Below are 26,191 nucleotides of genomic sequence, written 5' to 3'. Positions count from 1 at the left end.
ACCCACCCACATACAGACTCACGCCTGCTGTCACCCTGACCTAACCACCCACCCACAGCAACGCTCATACACACGGATCTGTGCTCTTTCTCAAAGACCATACATTTGCGAGGAGACACACGCACACAAATAGAATCTGAAGCTCTCTCTCTCTCACACTCACACACACGCACTTGCATAAAATTCAGACATCAAAACCCTCGGGCTGGGGAGAGTAGAAGAAGGAGGTGGAGAGCCTGGGGGGCCTCCATAACAGAGACCACCAGTGGTCCAATCAGGAGCTGCTGTCCACACACCCTCCCCCCTTCCCCGCTGCCCCCTCTCCCCATCACATCTCCCCCTTCCCCTCACATCCATTCTGGCCCTCAGGTTTGTACAAACACAAACGGCTTCTTTTCATTTTTAACGAGGGCCGGGGAATTAACGAGTCGGATTAGACCATCAATAAGTAACGAGGCCTGTCAGGAATAGCATTAATCACCCTGGGAAGCTGGGGAGAAGTAGGATGGGGCGAAGGGAGGTGGGAGAATGAGCCTGCAGAGTGTACTGCAGTCTCTTCCCTCCCCCACTCCATCCTCCTAGCCTCCCCCAGGGCCGAGCATCCCCACCTTGTTTTGCCCCATGCCAGCCCTGTGCCACCCCCAAGCAAAACCAGTAAATTGTCACCCTAAATGTGGGTGGGCCCTATGAGGAGGGGACTGTTGGGGGAGGAGGAGAAGAAGGTAGGGGAAGAGATTATTATTATTATTATAATAAGACGGCTGTTTCCTGTCCTCATAATTGGATGAACCTCCATCATGCCCATCAGGGCTGGACAGGGAGTGCCTGCAATGAGAGGCCTTTTCTCAGTAGTCCCAAGCCCCTCAACAAGAGCCTCCCACCCTCCTCCTGATGCTATCAGTTTGAGGAACTCCAAGCCCCAGGCTTCGTTTCCTCAGCTGACTGGTACTGGGTGGAGAGTCAGTGAGGGGAAACTGAGGCCCAGAGGGGGCCGTGGGGGCTGCAGTGGGAGTCCAGTGGTGTACAGAGGGATGGGGTGGGGATGGACCAGCCTGTGCCCACCCTGGCTCCTTACTGGTAATGGCACAACTCAGCCTCTTTGCTCATCTCTGAGGCTTCTGTTCCACCCTGGAGAATGGGGCAGGGCAATGGGGTCTCCGGAAGGGCAGGGTAGTAAAGTTCCCAGGAGATCAAGCCATGGGATTCCCAGCGGGCAGAACGGTGGGGTTCCCAGGAGTCCAATCCGTGGGATTCCCAGGGCACAGAGCAGTGGAGTCCTGGGGGAGGGCAGAGCAGAAGGGTCAGTGGAAAGAGCCCGGGCTTGGGAATCAGAGGTCATAGGTTCTAATCCCGGCTCCACCACTTGTCAGCTGTGTGACTTTGGACGTCACTTAACTTCTCTGAGCCTCAGTTGCCGCATCTGTAAAATGGAGATTAAGACTATGAATCCCACATGGGACAACCTGATCACCTTGTATTCCCCCCAGTGCTTAGAACAGTGCTTCACATGTAGTAAGCGCTTAACAAATGCCATCATTTATTTTATTTTCCCAGGGGGCGGAGCATTGGAGTTCCCTGGGGGATAGAGCTGTAGGGTTCCAGAGAGGAAGATCCCATCTGTGTGAGGAGCAGGATCTATTCATTCATTCAATCGTATTTATTGAGCGCTTACTGTGTGCAGAGCACTGTACTAAGCGCTTGGGAAGTACAAGTTGGCAACGTATAGAGACAGTCCCTACCCAACATTGGGCTCACAGTCTAGCCTCAGCACTCTCCCCAAGCCCATTCTCCCTGTCTCCATTGTCCCCCTTTGTTGGCTCTCTAGTCTCGCTCTCTCTCTGTCTCTGACTGGCCGTCTCTGCCCTCTGTTCTCCAATATGTTCTCCAATATGCTCCATCCACTATAATAATAATTATTATAGTATTTGTTAAACACTTAGTATGCGCTGGACTCCGTACTCTATGCCATGCAGCTTCTCCAGGCCCAATCATGCAGTTAGTGAGCACTTATTGTGTGCAGAGCACTGTACTAAGTGCTTGATAGACTACAATAGAACAGACTTGGTAGAGATGTTTCCTGCCCTCAAGTAACTTACTGACTAGAAGAGAGTTTACAGTCAAGAGGAGGCCCAGAGATGGGCAGAGCAAGCCCAACATGGCAGGGTTGAACCTAGAGAAGCAGTGTGGCCTAATGGGAAAAGCATGGGCCTGGGAATCAGAGGACCTGGGTTCTCATCCCAGCTCCGCTACTTGCTGGCTGTGTGACTTTGGGGAAGTCTCTTAATTAATCAGTTATATTTACTGAGTGCTTACTGTGTGCAGAGCACTGTACTAAGTGCTTGGGAGAGTATGATACAACAGAATTAGCAGATACATTCCCTGCCCATAACGACTTTACAGTCTAGAGGGCCTCAGTTTCCTCATCTGTAAAATGGAGATTGAAAATCTCCCCCTAGAATCTGAACCCCAACTGGGACAGGAACTGTCTGACCTGTGTCTGACCTGATTAACTTGTGTCTACCCCAGTGCTTGGAACAATGCAGCATGAGAAGCAGCATGGCGTAGTAAAAATAATAATTACGGTATTTGTTAAGCATTTACTATGTGCCAAGCACCGTTCTAGGCGCTGGGGTAGATAGAAGGTAATCAGGTTGTCCCGTGTGGGACTCACGGTCTTAATCCCCATTTCACAGATGAGGTAACTGAGGCACAGAGAAGTTAAGTGGCTTGCCCAAGGTCACACAGCAGACAAGTGATGGAGCCGGGATTAGAACCCACATCCTCTGACTCCCAAGCTCGTGCTCTTTCCCCTAAAATACGCTGCTTCTCTGCTTAGAGCATCAGCCTGGGAATCAGAAGATCATGGGTTCTACTCCTGACTCCACCACTTGTCTGCTGTGTGACCTGGGGCAAGCCACTTCACTTCTATGGGCCTCAGTTGCCTCATCTGTAAAATGGGGATTGAGATTGTGAGCCCCACATGGGACAGGGACTGTGTCCAACCCAATTGGCTTGTATTAATCTCAGAGGTCAGTATAGTGCCTGGTACTTAGCAAGCGCCTAACAAATACCATATTTAAATACCATAATTAATTAATGCTTGACATATACTTAGGGGTCACTAAGGAGGTTAATGGGAGCTCAGCAGCTGGTGGGGCGTCAGCGCCTTGACTCCTCCCCTCAGAGGAAGAGTTACAGGTTTGAGGGGGCAGTGAGGCAGGACAGGACTCCTCGAACTGCTTGGCTTGGGCATTCCACGGGCCTCCACTGCAGGTCGGTCACCCCAGACTAGTGCGGGAGAACACTGGGCCCCACATTCTGCCTCAGTCTCCCTCCATATCTCACCATCTGACACCTCTACCAGGGCTGCCCAGCAGCAGGGCCTGTCCCCTCCTCAATCACCCTGCGTTGCCCCTGAGGGGAACAGTGGGTGCCCATTTGCCCTCTGGCTCCTTCCAGTCCTCCCAAGGCTAGTTTGGAGCCTGGTGTTTCCTCCCCTGGACAGTTCTCTCTGGCCCGCACACCCCACCCCACCAACCAGCCCAGTCCAGTGTGGCCTAGTGGAAAAAGCACAGGCCTGGAAATCAGACGGCGTGGGTTCTAATCCCGGCTCCGTCATGTGTCTGCTGTGTGACCTTGGGCTTAACTTCCCAGCGCTTAGCACAGAGCTTGGCACATAGTAAGAGCTTAACAAATACCATAATTAATTATTATTTTCTGGGCCTCAGTTACTTCATCTGTAAAATGGGGATTAAGATTGCGAGTCCCATGTGGGACAGGGACTGTGTCAATCAATCAATCAATCGTATTTATTGAGCACTTACTGTGTGCCGAGCACTGTACTAAGCACTTAGGAAGTACAAGTCGGCAACACATCACAGTCTAGAATCAGGTGTCCAACCTGATTACCTTGTATAATAAAGATGGTACTTGTTTAGCACTTACTATGTGCAAAGCACTGTTCTAAGCACTGAGGGGGATACAAAGTGATCAGGTTTGCCCACGTGGGACTCACAGTCTTCATCCCCATTTTACAGATGAGGGAACTGGAGGCCTTCCCAGACTGAGCCCCCTCCTTCCTCTCCCCCTCCTCCCCCTCCCCATCTCCCCCGCCTTACCTCCTCCCCCTCCCCACAGCACCTGTATACATGTATATATGTTTGTACGGATTTATTACTGTATTTATGTATTTATTTTATTTGTACATATTCATTCTATTCATTTTATTTTGTTAATATGTTTTGTTTTGTTCTCTGTCTCCCCTTTCTAGACTGTGAGCCCACTGTTGGGTAGGGACGGTCTCTATATGTTGCCATCTTGCACTTCCCAAGCGCTTAGTCCAGTGCTCTGCACACAGTAAGTGCTCAATAAATACGATTGAATGAATGAACTGAGGCCCACAGAAGTGAAGTGACTTGCCCAAAGTCACCCAGCTGACAAGTGGTGGAGGCGAGATTAGAACCCATGACCTCTGACTCCCAAGCCCGGGCTCTTTCCACTGAGCCATGCTGCTTCTCCATGTATCTACCCCAGCGCTTAGAACGGTGGTTGGCGCATAGTACACAGCCTGCCAGGTGGCTACTGGGCCTCACCTGGGTTCCAGCGGCCTTCCCTGGGCAGGAGGAACGGGGTCGCTCTGCGCCCCTGGATCTCATCTCCAGACATTAATAACTTCCTCCATCTCCAGCCGGCTTGCGCTGGCTCAGCCCAGCCCATCGCTCTCCCAGGCTCCAGGTGCCGGGGAAAGTTCAGCTGTTGGTTTGGGAGCCGCCTGGCATCAGAAGGTCCCAGCTCAGTCCTTGCCCAGCGGGAAAGATGGCATCCTGGCATGACTTCAGAGTTATTCCTGCCATGACTTCATGCCCTCTGCCCTCTGTCCCTGACTCCTGCCGTCCTCCAGGTGTCCTGACCCTGAAGGGGGAATCTGAGCTAGAGGACTGCAGGATTCCGGCCTGGGGGGCAGCAGGGGTGTGGGGGACTTGGAAACTTCTTTGGTGGGAAAGCAGTGGAGAATGTAAGGAGAGACAGAGAGAGACACAGAGAAAGAGAGAGAAACAGTAAGCACTAGTTGCTAGTGAAAGCCATATAGCCTCTGGAGAAAAAGACAAGGGAAAGGGTGGGGAGAGCACGGAGGAGATGGGATGTTGGAAAGGGAAGGAGTTGAAGGGGTGACAGGGTGAAAGGGGGGGAAATGAGCAGAAGCCCCAACTCGCCCTGAGTCAGAAACACTGGGCCTTATGTCTCTGAGCAGCCCAGACCCGTCTGTGTCGGTTCAGGGGAGGAAGGAGGAAGATTGAGGGGCTTCAGAGAAAGAGAGAGACTGGGGAGGGGCAGCGGGTGCCCCTGCTCACCTGGGCGGCCCGGCCGGGTGAGCAGAGGGGCTGCAGCTGGCGAGAGCGTCTGGGGAGGCATAGCTGTGGTGGCTTTTATTTTGCTTTGAGAAGAAAGGATAATTGGCTGTTGTGGTGGCTGTGTTGGTGCACATTACGGGATGTTGAGAAAATCACTTCTCTGGGCAAGTGTTTGTGTGTGTGTGTGTGCGCGCATGTGTGTAGCAGGGCCAGGGGGCCATCAGGAATGCTCTGACAGCAAAGGGATCGAAGACCCTAGAGACAGCAATCCTCCCGTTCCCCTGAACGGTCAGTCAATCAAGCAAGGCAACCGCCAGCCGCTGTCTCCGCTCTCCATTCAGACGGGCTCTGAGAGAATGATTCCCAGGAGCTCAGAGCACCTCCCCGGCTCCTAGACATCCGCTCCAGGGTCTCAATCGATCAATCAATCAGTGGTATTTGAGCTCTTGCTTGTGCAGAGTGTCACCCCTGACCCTGCACACCCGGGTCCCATGGTGGGGCTGGGGGCAGAGCGCTGCTCTGATGGAAGAGAGGGCTGGGGAGGGGATGGAGGAGCTGGGGTTCGGGGGGCCTGAGCATCTGCGATGCAACACCTCTGCCCCCCGCCTCTGACACCTGGCCTGCAAGGTGGGACCCCAGTCCCCATCTCTGGACTGCTCTGGGCCCCCGGGATGGGTTCGCAGCCCTGCCCTCTGCCCTCTCCAGTCCTGCAGTTGGGCTCCAACCCCAATCAATCAGTGGTATTTATTGAGTGCTTACTCTATGCAAAGCACTGTACTAATCACTTGGGAGAGTTCAGTACAACAGAATTAGAAAAGCAGCATGGCTCAGTGGAAGGAGCATGAGCTTTGGAGTCAGAGGTCATGGGTTCAAATCCTAGCTCCGCCAATTGTCAGCTGTGTGACTTTGGGCAAGTCACTTCACTTCTCTGGGCCTCAGTTGCCTCATCTGTAAAATGGGGATTAAGACTGTGAGCCCCCCATGGGACAACCTGATCACCTTGTAACCTCCCCAGCGCTTAGAACAGTGCTTTGCACTTAGTAAGCACGTAATAAATGCCATTATTATTATTATTATTAATTAGAGGGCGTGTTCCCTATCTAAAATGAGCTTACACTCTAGAGGAGTGTCTTCCTTCTCCCTTCCCATCGGGGGAGCCCACGTTTGGCCTCCCTGTTGAGGAGAGGGGGGTCTCTTTTCCAGAGCGGGGTGGGCTGGTTGGGGCCATTCCAGGGAGCCAGGGAGAAGGCAGGAAGCCAGCAGGTAGAAGCGGTTGCCGCGCCTGCAGCCCGTCGGACTGTATAGAGGCGCTCCGCCGGCCGCAGCCTGGAATACTAATTGAGCCTGGCTCCACAGGAGGATAAATTTAGAAACTCAAAGTGGGAAGGTGAATGATATTCACCTTCCCTAGGAGCCGGCTCAGCCACAGCCCCGGCCCTGCCCAGCCCTTTTCCCTGCTGCCCGGCTTCCAGCAGGCAATGGGTGGGTGGGTTGTTGTCCGGGTAGCACTGCTGCTGGACCAAGCACATCCTTCTGAGAGATACTGGCAGGGCGACTTTCCCACCTGTCTCTTTTTCCCACTAGCTCCCCTCCCAACGTCCCTCCAGGTGTCACTCCGGGGTGGGGCATCTCAGGGGCTCCTAAGGGCCAGGGGGCTGGGGCCCTGCATTGGGCTGTCTCCCCTCGCTTCCCTGCTCCCTTCTCTGCTGACACAAATTAACTCCAAGGCAGCACCCCCAGCCTCCAGCCAGTCCCCCTCATGCCCACCTGGGACCCTCTGGCCTCCAGACGGTACTCCCTAGTCCCCAGGTGGTCCCCTCTGGCCCCCAGTCCCTCTATTTTCCCAGCAATGAGAGGGAAAGCATTATGGTCCTGCTTCAATCCATGCCCTTGGATATATGCCCTCCTCAGCTCTGGCCAGCCACCAAAGGCCCAAAAAAGAACTGGACAAAGCTAGAGTGGCCAGGGGAGGGGCTGGGCCTGGACTCCATTCAGGGCACTGTTTGGCCCAGCTCAGAGTGCCCGGCTCCCTGCCCCGGCCCACCCCCAGCCCACCCCCAGCCGCTCATGTCACACAGCCGCTACCCACTGGGCCCTGCAGGCCACTGGCTCTCCACCCCCACCATCTGTGGGCTGTGACGTGGGCAGAGTGACGTGGGCACCAGGCTCAGAGTTGGAGTCTGCCGGGAGGGGAGCTGGGAACCTGGGCGCCCAGCCAGCATCCCAAGGGGAGCAGGGGGAGCAGGGAGGAAACTGAGACTGGGCGAAAGGATGGAGGAGGCCTGAAGGTCAGAGAGAGTGGGACAGGATTGATATCCCAGACCCTGGTGACCCTCCCCGGGCATTGCCCATGGCATCTGCCCCTTCCTGGGCCCTGCATTGCCTGGGGCTCAGGCAGGGACCCTGGCACTGCCCACTCTGAATACTGTAGGATGGGCTACCCTCCACGTTGCCACCTTGGCTTGTGAGCTCCCAGTGGGAACTTGGGTAGCAAGAACTTTAATGAGCATTAACCCGCCCTGCCCTTCTGTGGCTTACAGGCAGGCGTGGGAGGAAGAGACTGGTGGAGCAGTGAGCCTCTCTGCTGGTGGCCAAGGGGGCAGGATGGGTATCATGAGACTGCTTGCCCTCTGACCTCTATGCTCTGCCTTCTGTGCTCTGTCTTCTCTCCTCTACACTCTTCCCTCTGCCCTCTGTGCTATGCCTTCTGCATTCTGCTCTGTTCTCTGTCATCCACCTTCCGCTTCCTCCCGGTGGCCCCGGACTTACTTGCCGTTCTCCCCTCTACAGGGCAAGCGCTACAAGAGCTCCTTGGAGACGGTGGGGACTCCGGATTCTGGGCGTGGGCGCGGCGAGAAGAAAGCCATCAAGTAGGTGCCGTGGGGCTGGGGGGACAGCCTGGGGGAGGAGGTCCTCTGGTGGCCCCCCAAAGAGATGGAAGGGGCTCACCAGGAGCTCTTCCCCTTTCACACCAGCCCCAGATTCACTCCCACTTCCCGGCACTGTCGTACATCCACCCACCTACCCCAAAACATACACACTCCTGAATCTCCCCTAAACCTGCCCCTGCCCCCCTTTCGACCCCCACACCCTTTTTCCAGTATCCCTGACTCTTCCCACACTCATGCTTCCTTGACTCCTCCACGGACACCCAGCACACCCCAACCTCTGACATCCTAAAATCCTCCTATGCACCCTCCACTCACATTCCCGACTCCCTTGCATTCATTCAATCATATTTATTGAGTGCTTACTGTATGCAGAGCACTGTACTAAGCGCTTGCACACACCCCATGCCCTCTTTTCGGCCTCCCTGGCCACATATGCCATCGTCTCCATCTCCACTCCACCCCCTCTCTCCCTTCCCTCCACCCCTGACTCCCACATCATCCCTTGCAGAACGAGGCCTCTCTCATGCTCCATGTTCCGACAACCCCAGATCGGCCAATCCCAAGGGACCCTTCTTCTCCCTGCCAAGGGCCTCAGCGAGCCAGGCCCTATCCTGGTGAAGGCCTCTTTTCCCACAGGGCAGAGCCAATGGAGAGAATGGGGCACAGCAGGCGAGATACTAACTTTCTGCTAGGGTCTCCGGACTCGGCAGCCAAGCAGAGCCAAGTTCATGGCCAGTGGATCTCTTTCCCTGATGGAAGACCAGACAGATCTGTATTGACCACCTTCACTGGAAGGAGGTCAGACAAATCCATATGGACTTCCTTCCCTGGAGAGAGATTGGGCAGATCCAAATGAGCCTCCTCCCCGAGGGAGATCAGATCGATACATATGGACTGCTTTCCCTGGAGTGAGATCAAACAGATCCAAATGGACTTCTTTTCCTGGGAGATCAGACAGATCCATGTGGGCCTCCTTCCCTGGGAAGATCAGGCAGATCCATAGGGACCTCCTTCCCTGGAGGGAGATTGGGCAGATCCATAGGGACCTCCTTCCCTGGGGAGATCAGACAGATCCATATACATCTGATGAGCTGAGTTCCTGCTTAAAGGTAGGGTGTTGGCCCAGGAGGCCTTCCTCTAGAGTTTCCTCCCCCTCCTAGAATTCTTTGATTTTCTGAGTCCCCTCCCCACTCCCTCTTTCTCCTCCCAGTTACCTATAGGCCCAGTATCCCACCATGGTGGTCCTGGGCCATCCAGAGCCACCTACAACACACACTAGAGAGCAGCCATTTGTCCAGGTGGCCTTCTACCTCATCTTCCACCTCAGCCCTGGGCATTTGTCAACTCCACTTTTCCCTGCCCCAGGATCTCCTCTTCCTCCACCTTCAATTGGCTGTGGATGGTCCCTGTTTTTGGTTGGGGCATCTGGCTGCCCCCTGGCCATTGTCTGTTGGGGGCAGGGGGCGGGGTTGGGAGGGGATGGCTCCCTGTAGACTTCCTTGATGGGGTCATTTCCCCCATGATGGGGTTGGGGGATTACGCTTCTATAGATTATTGATAATAATAATAATAATGGTATTTGTTAAGCACTTACTATGTGCAAAGCACTGTTCTAAGTCCTGGGGAGGTTACAAGGTAATCAGGTTGTCCCACAGGGGGCTCACAGTTTTGATCCTCATTTTACAGATGAGGTAACTGAGGGAGGCACAGAGAAGTTAAGTGACTTGCCCAAAGTCACACAGCTGACAGTTGGTGGAGTCGGGACTTGAACCCATGACCTCTGACCCCAAAGCCCGTGCTCTTTCCACTGAGCCACGCTGCTTCTCATAAGAATAAGATAAGATAAGAATAAGATAAGAATTTAGCCCTTTGCAGTCATACGGCAAATTCCAAATTCTGCCTCGCGAATGATCTAAGCAGCAGGGAGCATATTTTATAGATGGAGAAACCGAGGCCCATAAAGGTTAAGGGACTAAGTTAAGGTCACCGAGTGAATGCAGGTCTTCTGACTCGCGGTCCTGTACTTTTTCCACTAGGCTACACTGTCTCCCTTTGGGTGGACAGCTTGAGGAGGGACAATGGGCTAGGTGGGGAGCAAGAGAAAGGTGCCCCCTTGGTCCCCTCAAGCAGCCCATGGAGGGGGCAGAGGTTCTGTCACTCAAAGGAAGTCAGGGCCTGCACTTTCCTGAGTCACATCTCGCCTGCCCTGGGTGGGGCCCTGGTGTGTGTGTGTTGGAGGGAGAAGAGGCAATCCTCATCTGTGATGTCACAGAACCAAGGGAGACTGGTCCCAGGATCAGGGGATCTGCTAGTTCCTGTGGCTTGGCCTCCCTCCCTCCCTCTCTCTCCCTTGTTCCTAGCTGACTCTGTCTTTCTCCTCCCTTTAAACTCTTGGCCCCTAGTTCCTAAATCCCAATGCTCTTCCTGATTTCCATTATTCCCCTTCTTTTACCACCCTTTCCTCCTTCACCACTCCTCATCCCTCTCCCCTCTCTTCTTCCCTTCTCTCTCCCTCTCTTCTCTCTCTCTCTCACTCTTGCTCCTCCCTTTTTTCTCTCTTTCATCCTCTTCTCCCTAAAGCCTTGCTCCATCTCTCCTTCTCAGGTTTCCCCATCTCCATTCTCTTTCTCTTTTCCCTCCCTTCTCCTCTGCTTCCTCTTCCTGATCCATCTCCTTTGTTCTTTCTCCTCCTCTTCCTCCTCCACTCCTCCTCTTCTTCCTCCTCCTCCTCTCCCACCTCCCCTTCTCCTTCTTTTCTTCCTCCTCCCCTTCCACCCTCCCTCCCCCCTTTCTCCTCCTCTTTCTCCTCTTCCTCTCCCCACCCCCTTCCTCCTTTTCTCCTGCCCCTCCTTCTTCCCTTCTGGCTTTGTCCCAGGATAAGACTGCCCCGAAGCCAGGGACAAAAGGGGTCCAGGAGAGGTGCAGAGGGGAGGTGCCCATGTGAATGGTGGGGGCAGGCGGGGCCTGGATTCTCACTTCCTGGAAATCAGGAATCTCTGAAATCAGGGTCAGCTCTGTTGCAGCTCTACTTGACTTCAAAGCCAGATTTTGGCAGGTCTCTGATGTTTAGTGGAAGTTTCGAGATGAAAGAGGGCAAGGGGGCGGTCTTCCATAGGGGTACTTCATTCAATCGTATTTATTGAGCGCTTACTGTGTGCGAGCACTGTACTAAGTGCTTGGGAAGTACAAGTTGGCAACATATAGAGACGGTCCCTACCCAACAGCGGGCTAACAGTCTAGAAGGGGGAGACAGACAACAAGACAGAACATATTAACAAAATAAAATAAATAGAATAAATACATACAAATAAAATAAATAAATAGAGTAATAAATATGTACAAACATATATACATATATACAGGTGCTGTGGGGAGTGGAAGGAGGTAAGGTGGGGGGGATGGGGAGGGGGAGGAAGGGGAGAGGAAGGAGGGGGCTCAGTCTGGGAAGGCCTCCTGGAGGAGATGAGCTCTCAGTAGGGCTTTGAAGGGAGGAAGAGAGCTCTTCTCCCAACTCTTTGAACAATCCCCTGACCTACTTAGAGCCACAGGGTTGGCTGCCCATTCTCCAGCCCGTCTGTCTACTCACACAGGGTGGATCCCTGCCGGCAGGAACCTCTGTCACTGGCCCAAACACACACGAAGAAGGTGATGAGGAGGATGGGAAGACTGTGGTCGACTGGAATACTGGAAAAGGGAAAAAGACCCCCTACACACACCCTCCCAAAACCCCACTGGGGACCCGACCCCCCATGCCCAAAGTGCCAGGGCTGGCCTGCTCCTGCCTGCTGCCCCAGACCAGCCCTCCCTGCTTAGTGCCCGCCCCTACAGGTACCCCACCCCACCAGCCCATTGAGAGATACTTCTGGGAGTTTTCTTGCCTGGCAGAGGATCTTGCGGAGGCTGGGGAGTAAGCAGGAGGAGAGCCAGGGTTTGGGCCAGGAAAAGGATTGGGAAAGGATCCAGAGAAAGGAGCATGACCAGGTAGTAACGTTTGAGAGGAGTGTCACCTAGTGGAAAGATCCTGGGCCTGGGAAGTAGAGGACCTGTGTTCTAATCCTGCTCCACCACATATCTGCAATGTGACCTTGGGCAAGTCACTTAACTTCTCTGAGCCTCTGTTACCTCATCTGTAAAATGGGGATTATGACTTTGAGCCCCATGTGGGACAGGGACTGTGTCCAACATGATTGTCTTATCTCTAACCCAGCCCTTAGTGCAGTGCCTGGAATATAGTAGACACTTAATGATAACACAGTTGTCATTATTATTATCATTATTCCCAACCCTTGGGAGACTGTCTGATCTGACCAGCTGCTTCTCCTAAGTATCCCAAGTTGGAATCAGCCCTTCTTTCTGGGGTCATAGGGGAGATGACTGTGCACTTGAATCTCAGAGTCATGTCTAGAGAATCCAGGATGGGTGCCCATCTTGGCAGAGTCCTGGATATGGAGCATATTGAGAGGGTTCAAATGCCACTTCCCTGAGGGCTATGCTGGACCTCAACTCCTTGGGGGAAGAGGGAGGGGAGAGGGGATGACCTCCCCTTCTCCCCCGTAACTGGGTCATGCTGCCAAGTCTCAGATGCTGAAAGTGCCCAGAGGGAATGCTCAGTGCCCCCTGCCCATGGAGAACTCAAGGGTCATTCAAAGAAGATTCTGGGAGCTATGCATCCTCTCTTAGGGAAGGGGCTATGCCTATGGGCACCTAGCCATGCCTGCCAGGTCTACCGATGCCCATGGAGTCCAAGAATGTTGGTGCCCAAAGGAGCCCCTTCCCTCCCCCTTCACCCCGCACCCTGCCCAAGGTGACTGATGCTACACAGTGCCTGATGGGAGGGGAGGGGGAAATGTTGGGTCCAAATGAAATTTAGGGGGCAATTGGTCAGTGAAGAATGCATCAGCTTTGGGACTGGGCACCTGTGCCAGGGCCAGTCAGTCCCTCTCGGGGCTCCCAATGCCTAAGGAACTGTACCCTGGGGGTGAGGTTCCCCCATCCCACCCCAGGACTGGCTGCTGGTCAGAAAGAAGAAACCAGAGAAGAGGTCTCCTCCTTCTCCCCTCCCCAATTCTACCCCACCTCCCCACTTTGCTCTCTGGGGTTTGTCTGGTTTTCCAGGGGGATGTGGGTGACTCTGGATGGAAAGCAAAACTGGTCCAGAGCCCCCTGGGGAATCTAGCACCCCTTGGAGGAAGACCAGGATTCAACCGGGACCTCGTTGTCCCCTGAGGTGCTGCCACCATGGGGGGTAAAGAGGAATCCAGCCTTTTCCAGGCAGGCCAGAACTTCCCAGGAGTGCCAATACTCCCTGCAACTCCCCCTGGAGAGACCAGTCCTGATGCCCCACCCCAGCCCACCCAGACTGGTCAGTGAGAAACACCCTCAAACACGCCCGCACCAGAGCCTGACAGTCTGAGTCTTAGGAAGAGGTTGCTGGGATCGCCCCTTGTATAGAGGCAGCCCGCTTCTGGAAAACTTCCCTTGCGGCCTGGGCTCACTTCCCCTTTCCCAGATTCCGCTTGGTCTGTCCTCGGCATCGTCTCTGGGCTGAGAACATCCCTGGCTCCTGCCCCGGCTGCAAGTGTCCGGGCTTCGTGGCTCCTTGCTGGGGACTTACTTGGCTCTTTTTGGTTGTGTTGGGGGTAGACGCCCCCTCAGCCATTCCCTTTCTCCCAGGGGACCTGAGTTATTGACAGGTTCTTGGGGGTGACCCTTGAGAAGACTCGCAGCCTCTGACCAATGTGTAAGGCCTGCTCCCCAAGGGGGTGACTTTTCTCGGCCAAAGGGCCAGCCCATTTGGTGGCCAGGGAAGATTCAGCGCCTCCCCTCAATCTAGTGGAGTTCTTTTCAGGCTGGCATGTGGGGGAGAAAATCATTCCTCAGGAACCAGAATCCCAGGTAAGAAGATGTGTCTCCCTGCAGAGGAAGGGTTCTGGGGCGGGGGAGCGTGCCGAAAGAGACAGGATGATGAGAAGAGAGATCCCTGAGGGACAAGGAGGAAATAAGAGGCGACATTGTAGGTTGGAGGCCAGAAAGAGGGTCGATCCCAACAGGGGGCAAGGAGAAGACAAAGAGGGGGCAGTGAGGGATCTTGGGGCAGAAAAGAGAATGGCAGAGACTGGAGGGCAGACTGCCGTAAGCCACTCTGTAAGGGGAGTGACCTGATTAGTTCATGAGCTCCTCAGCCACTGGATTGTCCTCACCCTCACTGGACAATTACCTCCCTCCAAGGGCTGCCAGACTTCCTGAGGAAAGCGGGGTGGAGCCCATCGTATCGCCAGAAAGGCCTGGTAGGAGGGGCTGTTGGAACGATCAGAGCCTCTCTTCTCCCCCAGCACGGGGGCCTGGAGGTGACAGGCTGCAGCCAAGGCCCTGCGTTCCCCCTGATGAAATCTGACAACCTGAGCCCCCCGGATCCCCCGACTCCCCCCCACCTGCAATATTAATCTGTGCGCCAGCTTTCTCCCTCTCCCTCTTGCTGTTTCACTCTTCTCTCTCCCACCAGCTTCCCACGGTGTGTGGTTCCTAACCATCTCCGGCTCTTCTCTCCTCCTTCTCCTGTGTGCCTGCGTGTGTCAGCGTGTGCATGGGTGGAGCGTGCGGCTGGAGACGCCACCTTTCTTTCACAGGAGCAGCCCCTCTGCCCCACCTCGCTCCCCGGGCCAGGATGACCCCCTCGCCCCCTGAGCACTCAGGGGCTTAGCTCTTGCCCGTCGGCCCTCCTCCCCTCGCCCTCGGCTCTCCTCCTCTGGGGGCTTCCGGCTTCCTCTTCCTCCCCCCTCCCCACCCCCCAGGATCTCAGATTTTTGTTTCTTGTATTTCCCTGTTTTCTCCCCTCTCTCTCTGCCCCTCTAGTGATCTAGACAGAGACTTTTGGAATAACAATGAGAGCACAGTGCAACAGAAATGGAGTTCCTACCCTCCCAAGGAGTTTATTCTAAACATTTCACCTTACGCCCCCTATGGCGATCCTCGACTCTCCCTCAAGTGAGTCTCTTTACCTGGTTTGATGATATGTACTGAGTATGTGCGTGCCCCTCTCTCCTTCTCGCCCTCCTCCCTCCCTTCCTCTCTCCCTTCCCCCCTCCCTCCCTCCCATGGGCAGATGGACCATGGAGACGAGCAACCCCTCCGGCCTACTCCCCTCCCTCCCACCCCCGACCCGTCCCCACCCATCCCTCCACCCTCCCAAACCAAGCGGCTCAGGAGGGGCCACCGGATCCCACGCCCCTGCTCCGTTGGGCCTTGGGCCCACACGGCCTCCGACCCACCTCCCGACACCACTTCTCTGCAGTCAGGTCGGGGTTGCCCGTTTTGGTCTCTTCCCCTCTCAGCGTTGGGGTGCTGCCTTTTTTTTCTCCTTGCTGAGCTGCTGCCTCTGCTGTTGCGATGCTGATGTGGTGTTGGCACTGGTGGCGGTGGTGGCAGTGGCGACGGTGGTGATGATGGCGGTCGGCGGTGACGGTTGGTTGTGGTGGTGGTGGTGGTGGCGGTGGCGGTGAAGCTCTCTCACTAACACGGCTTTCTCTTTCTCCCTGTCCGCCGGTGGGGCCTCTCTCCTCTCCCGACAGCCTGCTCCGCTGTTGTCCTGTGGGATAGAGTTTCGGGCGGCCGCCCTTCCCCGGCGCCAGGCGTCGGGGAGGGAATTCCCGGCCGCCATGTTGTGGTGCGTTGGTTTCTTCCCTACCCTCCTCCTCTTCCTTCTCCTCCTACTTCCGCCTCCTCCTTCTCCTCTCCGCAGGCTGTTAACCCGTTTGCAGTGCTGATGTCTCTCTCTCTCTCTGTCTGTCTGTCTCTTGTCTGTCCGTCTCTTTCCTTCTCTCTCTCGCCTAACTCTTCTCTCTTTCTCCTCGCTCCTCTTTCTCTCTCTCTCTCTCTCTCTCTCCCTTTTTTGTTTTTCCTGCTCTTGCCCCCCACGTGTGGCCCATCCTCCCCGCCACTCCCGGGGCCCTTTGGCCCGGCGGCCCTGGGCACCAGTGGCACGCTCCTGTCGGGCGCCAAAGTGGCCGCCGCGGCGGGGCTGGCGGCGGAGCGGGAAGGCCGGCCCGGGGAGAAGCCGCCACTGCCAGGAGAGGACGCCATGAGGAGCAGTATGTCTGCCCACAGCGAACCCAGCAATGGGAAGGCGGGGAGAGGCCGCTGGCACACGGTGCAGAGCCACCTGGCCGCAGGAAAGCTCAACCTGTCCAAGTGAGTGAGCGCGCACGAGATAGCGCCACGGCCGGAGCGAGCTCCCCGGGGTCGGACACGGGCATGCGGTCGAGTCGGGGGTCAGCGGGGATGCCCTAGGCACCCTCTGTTGGACTCCGGGCCGGCCCATTCCTGGCCCACCCCCACCCCCCGGTCATCCCATTGTGAGTGCCAGGACTGCCCCATCGTCAGCCATCGGTTCCTTCCATCCTTAGCCATCGGGCATGCTCATGCTCAGTCCTCCAGTCTGTCACACGTGAGGCCCCTGGTCACCTCCTCCCGCCCCCCCCCCCGCCATCAGGCATTGGTGTCTCCTTCTGCCAGCTGTTGGGGTATCCCATTTGCTGGGGGAAGGGTGCTTCATCTCTGCCCCGGGGCCACCTCCTCCTCAGCAGTTGGAATGTCCCATCACGGCAGGCCATACCATTTCTGCAGCCGGCCCGTGGCCCCTACCATTCTCAGCCATTGGACCATCCCATCCTCGGGGTAGTTGCCGGCCCCATTCTCACTTGTTTCCTTCCCCACCCCGTCATCAGGTGCTTGGGCCTCCCCACTCCAGGCCTCTGGCCTCTTTTATCCGCAGTAAATCATACTGTTTTGTTTCTGGCCATTCTCCGGGTGGACTGTCCCGTTCTTGGTGGTCATGCTGTTCACTTCTCGGGGTTTTCTGAGCTGTTCCCTCTGTCAGCAGCAGCTGAGACCTCTAAAGTGTTAGCCAATGGACTGTCCCCATGAGTTAATTCCCACTGAGCTCTCCCGGTCCAAGTCCACTGAACTCTCCTCAGTTCAGCAACCAGGACTGTTCCATTCTCGGCCAATGGGCAGCTCTATCTTTGGCTGTCTGGTCACTGTCCCGGAGGCTCAGTGGTCAGACCGGGCTGCCATAATGACAGCCACTGAGTCAGCCTCTTCTCAGCTGTCCACTGGCCCACCCCCCGCTTGGCTTTTGAACTGCCCAGATCCCAGGAGAGAGGCCCCATTCTCAATAAATGGGGCTGCTCTTAAGTCAGCTGTGGCAAGCCCATTCTCAACCCTCGGGCTCTCCCCTTCTCAGCAATTGGAAGCACCCCCTCCCCTCAGAAGTTAGACCGTGTCACTGCAGTGTGGTTGTCCATTCTCCGTCACAGCTCCCCGCCCATTAGAGAATGCCTCACTGTCCACAGTTGGGCCGTTCCATCATGACTAGATGGGGGGCCGTTGGGCCACTCCATTCTCACAAGTTGGGATTGTTCCATTTTCCTCAGTTGGGATTCCTCCAGCCTTAGCTGTTGGACTGTTCCTTTCTCAGCGGCAGGGCTCTCCCACTCTCTGTAGATTGGTCCCTGCTGGGCTTTGCCAATAGAACTATCTCCTGATCACCACTGGCTTGTCCCATTCCAAGCAGTTGGAACTCTTCCATCCTCCCTAGGGGCCATTGCTTGGCATCGGACCGGCCCACCCGGCATGGGGACCAGGGCCCCCCTCCTAAAAGGGACCATCTATTCCGCTGCCTAAGCCCTACCCGGAATTATTCCTCGTCATACAGCAGTCACTACCCCGACCCCACCCCCCCCCCCCCATCCAGTTTTGGTGTACTGGGAATTCCCTCAGGCCTGAACAGTGTGAGGCCCAGCCTCCTCCGCCACCGTCCGTCCTCCCACCCACCGATCTCCGAGATCTAGGCTAAGAAGTTGATGGGCCCTGCTTTCCCTGGGCCCCCTGGGGGGCCAGCTTCGGCCCAGCAATTACTGCAGTGAGCACTGGATTCTCTTTGCTGGCTCAGGGCCTAGCAGAGCCAATTTTAGTTTCCTGTGACTGAGAGGTTGTAAATTGGACTAATTTAGGATGTGATAAGAAACTAAAATGAGGTCAGTGAGAAGAAGGAGGAGGAGGAGCCTGGAGTGTCGTCCATGCCTCTGTTCTGCTCCAGGGAATGACTGGTCTGGTCTGGCCTGGACCCATGCCCAGGGAGTGCCACTGGTCAGAGACTTCTAGTGCCATGCTGTTGCTGTACCCCTCTGGGCTCCAGAGGGCAGGGGCTTTCTGCGGAGACTGCATTTTTGCTTCTCTCTCTTTTTCTCTCTCTTTCTCTCTCTCTCTCCTTCTCTCTCTCCTTCTCTCTCCCTTTCTCTCTGTTTCTCCCCAGAGGGGCAGCTTAACCATTGCCTTTCAGCATGAGTACCAGGCTTGGCCTGTTGGGAGACTAGAGTGGGTCGCGTAGCTGCAGTGGTGAACGCAATTCCTTGGGAACCAGGGGACCCCCTCCCCACAGGAGTGAGCACTAACTGTGAGATCCGGGATCCTCAGCCAAGTTGCTGAGTTAACCTACCCTCTCGGGCTGAGCCTTGGAGCCATCAAATTCCCCGGAAAGGTGTGGGAGAAAGGCCAAAATGGAGGCTGTGGGTGGCCCGGCCAGCACGGGTCAGTATTTAGGCAGCTGGCTGACTGCGATTCCCACCTCCTCAGGATCCCACCACCCCTCTGCACACTACTGGCCAGCCTGTCCAGATATTACTTTCTGAGGAGCTTGGGAACGCCAAGTGGGAGAGGAGATGAGGTGGGTGGCTTCCAGGCCTCCGATCTCCCCATCCAATCAATCGATCAATCAATGGTATTTATTCAGCACTTACCGTGGGCAGAGCACTGTTCAAAGTGCTTGGGAAAGTACGATTCAACAGAATCGGTGGACATTCTCCCTGTCCACCAGAAGCTTAGAGTCTACGGGGAAGACTGTGCCTCTAACCCCGTAGAAAATCCGACCAGTCAGAGAGAGAACCGGCACCCTCTCTGCCTGGGCACCCCTTACGACGGGACCCCCTAGAGAGGAGAGGGGAGGGCAAGTGTGGGGTCGGTCACCCTCAGAGGCATCTCCAGGTGCGAGGGTAGCTGCCGACAGGCCCAGGGGTGAAAAGTCGGACTTCCCAATGCTCCCAAGGATGGAGTTGGGCCGAGGTCGTGCCAGTCCTTCCATCCCCCATCCTCCTCACCCCCTCCCCATCCGCAGGACAGGCAGCCAAGGGGGATCCCAGGGACTCGCCTTCACCACACAGCAGCCACGGTGGCCCCGTTAGCCGAGGAGGGAGATCCGCTGCCGGGAAGGCTGAAGCAGGGGCCGGCGGCGGGTGGATGGGCGGGGGGCACCCTGGGGTGAGGGGATCCCGCCCTGCACCGGTGGCAGGTGGCAACGGTGACCCGGGATGGAGGCCCGCCGGGGCCCGCCAGTGCCCACCGAAGCGCAACCCGGGCCGGGGACCGCCTCCTGGCTGGAACTAACCCTCAGCTTTTGGACGCCCTTCACCTGCTTCTCCTTTCTCTCCTCTCCTGCACCCGCCCCAAGTTTCGAGGACTCCACCCTGTCCACGGCCACTACCCTAGAGTATATCCCCAGCTCCGTGGGAGAGCCGAAATGCCAGCGACCCCGCACCCTACTGCGGCAGCAAAGCCTCCAGCAGCCGCTGAGCCAGCACCAGAGGGGCCAGCAGCTCGGCCAGCCCACCACCAGTCAGAGCCTGGGGCAGCTGCAGTGCCACACGGGCACCGGCCCCGGCGCCAACCTCCGCGGCTCTCCCCGCGGCCAGGCCCGGCCGGGCGGCCCGGCCGGCACCAAGCACCGAGTGGCCGGGGGCCGCAGCCGCTCCAACCCGGGCAGCTGGGATCACGTGGTGGGGCAGATTCGAAATCGAGGCTTGGACATGAAATCTTTCTTGTAAGTGCTCTCCGCGGGCCTTTCCCCACCCACCTCCCTCCCAGCTCTGGCCAGCGGCCTGGCCCTGAGCCTCGCCCTGGTGTCCTCTGACCTCGGTCAGGGGGTCGCCCGAGGCCCCGGTGGGATGGTGTCCTGGAGGAGAAGGAATACAAGGTTCCCCGCAGCCCCCTGTTGCTTCCCCCTCTTTGGGAGATGTTGAGGGCCTCCCTGGGCTTCCGTGAAATCCCGCCCCCACCTTCGGGCTCTGTCTTCCCAGGTCAGGATTCCTTTAGCTCTTCCAGCTCCTGCTCTACATGGCTTTCTCTCTCCCCGTGACCTTTGCTCCTTCGGCTCCAGCTCCCTGCCAACTCCCCGGGCATAGTGATAGGGTCCTCTCCTTGTCCCGCTTTCCCTTCCTTCTCAGCCTCAGCTAGATACTTCCTGTCACTCCCAGCCCCTCCCCTTCTCCCGCCAGCCTCCCCTAAGAGCCACCTGCTCCTCTTCCTCCCGAGAGCCACCTTCCTCCTCCTAGGACCTCTCCCAGGGGTCCCTCCCTCCTCCCTCCTAGCCATACACTCCCCCGACCCCGGCTCCAACCCTGTCTCCCTCTATTCCTTTCCTCCATGCCAACTCCACCTGTCCTCCTCCTTCTGGGGAAACCCTGGCCATTATAGGAGAGGGGGCAACTGGGGGGCCTTTACTGCTGGCTGCCTCTGCCCTGTCCCTATTGTTTCAAATACCTCTTTCCTAGAGAGCTTCCTCCAGTCTCCTCCACCCCATCTACTTTATTCTGTCCCATTCTGCCCTGGCTCTCTCCTTCGCTCCTTCTAACAGGGATACATTCAGTGCCCCCTTCCTTCCATGGCATGGGCACCTCACGGTGTCTTTCGATCCCAGGTAGCTGTCATTCCTGCTTTTGGGGTAAACCCCCAGCGTCCCCTGGGGCAGTGGAGAAACATAGGAGCTGAGACCCTGCAGGAATGCCCAGGGGAGGAAAGTCAACTCGGGAATCCAGTCCAAGACTACAGATCCCCCTGTGGTATCAGAATCAGACTGCACTCCCCCAGGCTGGGCAGGAGGCCTGGTCAGCTGGACTGAGCCCTCCTAGGGTGAGGTGGGGAGGGATCCTCTGGCCCAACCCCACTCCTTCCCTCTGGGCTCTGCAGATTCAAAGCAACATTTGCTTCCTCCCCCAAGTTTCCTCAATCCACACAGACCCAACCCAGCAACGGTATTTATTGAGCACTTACTGTGTGCAGAGCACTGTACTGTATTCTGGGAAGAGGTCAATACAATGACGTTGGTAGATACGATCCCTGCGCACAAGAAGCAGACCACAGCGGAGCAGAGATCAGCCCACCGAGCCCATGGCAACTCCGGGGACCTCTGCCACGACCAAAACTCCCTCATCACTCACTGAGGAGCAACGGCACCATCTGAGACAATAGGAGAAAATTTGGACACCAGAGGAGGGACAGGACGTTTAATGGACTGGGGGTGAGGATGGCCCCGACTGGGGAACTGGAATCCAAACTCTGCTGTCTTCTCTCTGCTTTGGATCCCATTGAGATTTCGGAAACTTCACCATGGGACGGCCTAGATGGAACTGTGAGCCAGAGTCACCCAACTGCAGCCAGAATGCGGAATGATGTTTGGAATGGCCCATGACACCTGAGGATTATCCCTGCTCCCTCAACCATCCTCATTACCCAGCTCTCATCCCATCCCTAACACCTGCCTTCTCCACCAGAAGACTCAGCTCCCACTGGCCTTTCCCCATCATAGCGACTTGTGGCCAAATAGATGGATGTTTGGCCCCTGTGCTGGGAGAAGCCTCAGAATTCAGGGCTAGCCATCCAGGGAGCTTCTCCTCCAGGCAGGGAAGATTTTTTCATGTGTGTGGTATTTGTTAAGCACTTACCGTGTGTCAAACACTGTTCTAAGCACTGAGATAGGTACAAATTAATTAGTTCAGACAGAGTGCCTGGCCTTCATCAGGCTTACAGTCTTGAGTAGGAGGGAGAACAGCTATCCTCATTTTATATTGGAGGAAACTGAAGCCCAGAGGAGTTGAGTGACTACCCAGAAAAGCAGCATGGCTCAATGGAAAGAGCCCAGGCTTGGGAGTCAGAGGTCATGGGTTTTAATCCTGGCTCTGCCACTTTTTTTTAATGTCATTTATTAAGCACTTTCTACGTGCAAAGCACTGTTCTAAGTGCTGGGGAGGTTACAAGGTGATCAGGTTGTCCCTCGGGGGGCTCACAGTCTTAATCCCCATTTTATAGATGAGGTAACTGAGGCCCAGAGAAGTGAAGTGACTTGCCCAAAGTCACACAGATGACAATTGGAGGAGCCGGGGTTTGAACCCATGACCTCTGACTCCAAAGCCTGGGCTCTTCCCACTGAGCCATGCTGCTTCTCGTCAGTGAACTTGACAAGTTGATAAGTTGACACTTGTCAACTGTGTGCCTTTGGGCAAGTCACTTAACTTCTCTGTGCCTCAGTTACCCCATCTGTAAAATGGGGATTAAAAGTGTGAGCCCCACGTGGGACAACCCGATTACCTTGTACCCCCACAGGGCTTAGAACAGCACTTGGCACATAGTAAACGCTTAACAAATGCTATCATTATTATTACCCCTAAGTCACACAGCAAGCAATTGGCAGAGCTGGGATCAGGACACAGGTCCTTCTGATTCTCAGGCCCGTGCTCTCTCCACTAAGCCATGCTGCTTCTCTTACTATGTGCCAAGCACCTTTCTGAGCACTGGGGTAGGATACAAGTTAATAGTACTGGATACTGTCCCTGTCTCATAGGGAGCTCACAGTCTAACTAGGAGGGAGAACACATATTGATTCCCCATTTTACAGTTGAGGAAACTGAGGCCCAGACAAGTTAAGTGACTAGTCCAAGGTCACACAGCCACTATCCTGGCTCCCAGGTCTGTGCTCTGTCCACTGGGCCACGCTGAAGATTTCCCTATGCTCCTCTCCCAACTCTCCCACGAGCTCCATCCTCTCCAGTCCTCAGCAGCAACAATATTTATTGGATGTCTGTTTCCGTCCCCTTGTGACCCATTATCCAAACTCTGTATTAGCCACCTTTTTTATGGTATTTGTTAAGAACTTACTAGGTGCCAGGTACTGTACTAAGCTCTGGGGTAGATGCAAGCTACTCAGGTTGGACACAGTCCCTGTCCCACATGGGGCTCACAATTTTCATCCCCATTTTACAGATGAGGTAACTGAGGCACAGAGAAATTAAGTGGCATGCCCAAGGTCACACAGCAAACATGTGGCACAGCCGGGATGAGAACAGGATATTTTGACTCCTAGGCCTGTGCTCTGTCCACTAGGATACACTGCTCCTCTTTCCAGAATTCCATAAACTCCACTAACATCGCTTCACTCAATATCCCACTGTTCTTCCTCCGGTATCTTCTCTCCAATTCCACCACCTCCAAACTCTATCTCCAGTTCCAGGCCCCTCCCACAACTGCTCTGCAACCCCCAACGTGACAACCCCACTTCAGCTATCACTCTCCAAGGGCTAAGGTATAAAGGTGTGTCCGAGGAAAAGAGGCTGATGGGATTGGGGATGCTATTCCACGGACAATCTTCTGCTTGACCAGCCCTCCCAGAATCCGTTCCTTCACTGCAATGCCATCAGAGGGTGGACACAACAAGAAGTTCTCAAAAAGCGGAGAGGATGCTGATTTCAACTTCAGACCCTCTTCCCATCTCTCCCTGTATAAATGGTTTCCGATAGGTCAAAACCTGCCCCTCCCCTGGCACCCGGGCCAGGTTTGATGCTTATGGAGAGGAGCCATTTTCAGTCCACTGAGGGCAAAAAAAGCATCTGAAAATGCATTAACTGGGAAAAACCACTTTTTATTCCTGCTCAGCTATCTCCCCAAGCAGCCAAATGGAAATTTACCAACTCTTAAAAAGGGCATTACTGAGTGGAGAACAAAGAGAGTTCAACCCAGAGGGGCTGGTCTCCCCAAAGTTGAAACGCAACAGAAAACGGCAACTTCAGCTGACTCTGCCAGTACAGAACAGCAGGACTGACCGCATCAAACAACCATATTTATTGCTCACTAACTGGGTGCGGAGCCCTTGGGAGAGTGCAATGCACTAGAACGTTTTAGACCTGATCCCTGCCCTCAAGGAACTTACAGCTTCGAGGGGCAGTAAAAGAAAGAACTTACACCTGTTCCCTTTTGGCATCTTCTCACTTAAGTGACCACCATCACCTTTCATCTGAGACCCTACCGAGTACCTTTCCACTCCCCTGGGACTCCCCTGAGCCTCCCTACCTTGATTTCTGACTATTCTCTCTCAGATTTTCCCCCAATTCCTCCTTTCCCACCCCTCAGAATTTATACACTTCCCCAAATATTTCTGGACCTTTGCATCTTGGAGGCTTCTACTTCCCGACCATACCCAGAGTGAGATCCTGTCTTTGCGTCTCCCCTCTGGAATTCCGTCACCTCCCCCTCTGGGCTCTCTGAGGCTGTCCACCTCCACCTCTAACCCTTTTGAGGTCTTCGGGCTTTGGAGTCAGAGATCATGGGTTCAAATCCCAGCTCCGCCAATTGTCAGCTGTGTGACTTTGGGGAAGTCACTTAACTTCTCTGTGCCTCGGTTCCCTCATCTGTAAAATGGGGATTAAGACTGTGAGCCCCCTGTGGGACAACCTGATCACCTTGTAACCTCCCCAGCGCTTAGAAAAGTGCTTTGCACATAGTAAGTGCTTAATAAATGCCATTATTACTATTATTATTATTATTACTTGGGGTTGTCACACCCCCACGCTGGTAAGACTCACCCCCCCACACACCCCCACACCCCCACACACCTTACCTCCGACCCCTCTGAGACCCTCATCTTCATCATCATCATCATCATCATCAGTGCTATTTATTGAGTGCTTACTATGTGCAGAGCACCGTACTAAGTGCTTAGAAGAGTATAACACAACAGAGTTGGCAGACATGTTCCCTACCCTCGTCCCATCCAGTTCCAATTTTCCCGTATTGTTTCCACCTCTTCTTTACCACATTTTAATAATAATAATAATAATAAGTGTGCCATTTGTGAAGTGCGCCAAGCACCGTTCTAAGTGCTGGGATAGATACGAGGTAATCAGGTCAGACACAGTCCCTGTCCCACATAGGGCTTCCGGTCTTAATCCCTATTTTAGAGATGAAGTAACTGAGGCCCAGAGAAGTGAATTGACTCACGCAAGGTCACACAGCAGACAAATGGCGCAGCCGGGATTAGAACCCAGGTCCTTCTCACCCCCAGGCCCTGCCTTATCCACTAAGCCATGCTGCTTTTCTACACAGCCCTTACACAGCCAAACTTCCTGACCACAACTTGATACCCTCATCTCAAAGGAGCTTGTCCTTTTTCTGTCCCTTTTGGCCCCTCTTTTACCACCATCACTCCTTTGCCTGTTTGCTGAGACTGAGGCCTCCTCTCTTAGTCACCTGACAAACCCATCCTCTTCAGCATCCTGGTCCCTTCTATTTGTCAACCCTCAATATCCTCATCTTCTGGACTCCCACCCAGCAGTGTCAGAGCAAGAAGCTCCAGGACCGGGCGAAAAAGCTAAACCAAACCTTTCTGGTTTGTTCCCTGGATTCAGAGATCTGCTAGGAAGTAAGAGTTGCCCCTGGCATGTAGAGAAAGAGAGCTAAGTGAGCAGAGATGCCTTGCAGGACCACTGGAAGAGGCAAAATTTCTTCTCTAAAGAGCTGAGCATCCAGGATGGGCTCAACAACAACATCTACATCTGCAGCTGGGACCAGTTGGGGCTGGCTTTCCGAGGACTCTTTGGACCCTAGCTGTGGAACTGTTTTCGGTCCAACGATTGATTAATTGATTGATTGATTGAGGGATAACCCAAGGCTCTGCTGTTACCCAGTCACTGACTTTGGGGCCACCATCTTTCATGCCCTCCGAAGAAATCCTTGTTGGTGACTGCCGGGTAAGAGAAAAAAAGGGAGGGCCGATTCCCCCTCACGCCTTCCTTAGACTCCCTGTGGAACCCAACCCTTTCCGGACCCCTCTCCGCTTGGCACTGACTTCCT

At 55.0% G+C, this 26,191-nt stretch overlaps 1 protein-coding gene across 5 annotated transcripts in view; it reads left to right on the top strand.

Moving 5' to 3' along the window:
• The window catches only part of SYT7 (synaptotagmin 7), a 122,119-nt gene that overhangs the window by 64,049 nt on the left and 31,879 nt on the right, over nucleotides 1-26,191 (top strand). Inside the window, exons 3-6 of one of the 5 annotated variants that reach the window (XM_038764247.1) lie at nucleotides 8,142-8,221; nucleotides 15,095-15,226; nucleotides 16,217-16,429; nucleotides 19,746-20,114. In XM_038764247.1, the coding sequence (XP_038620175.1) occupies nucleotides 8,142-8,221; nucleotides 15,095-15,226; nucleotides 16,217-16,429; nucleotides 19,746-20,114 (794 nt within the window). The remainder of the gene's footprint in view (nucleotides 1-8,141; nucleotides 8,222-15,094; nucleotides 15,227-16,216; nucleotides 16,430-19,745; nucleotides 20,115-26,191) is intronic. The other 4 variants (XM_038764248.1, XM_038764249.1, XM_038764250.1 and 1 more) reach the window with 4 other exon arrangements.

This window comes from Tachyglossus aculeatus, chromosome 22, assembly GCF_015852505.1.
Source record: "Tachyglossus aculeatus isolate mTacAcu1 chromosome 22, mTacAcu1.pri, whole genome shotgun sequence".
NCBI classification, from domain to species: Eukaryota; Metazoa; Chordata; class Mammalia; order Monotremata; family Tachyglossidae; genus Tachyglossus; species Tachyglossus aculeatus.
The sequence above is the reverse complement of the archived record's forward strand: the minus strand, read 5'-3'. Positions and strand labels throughout refer to the sequence as shown.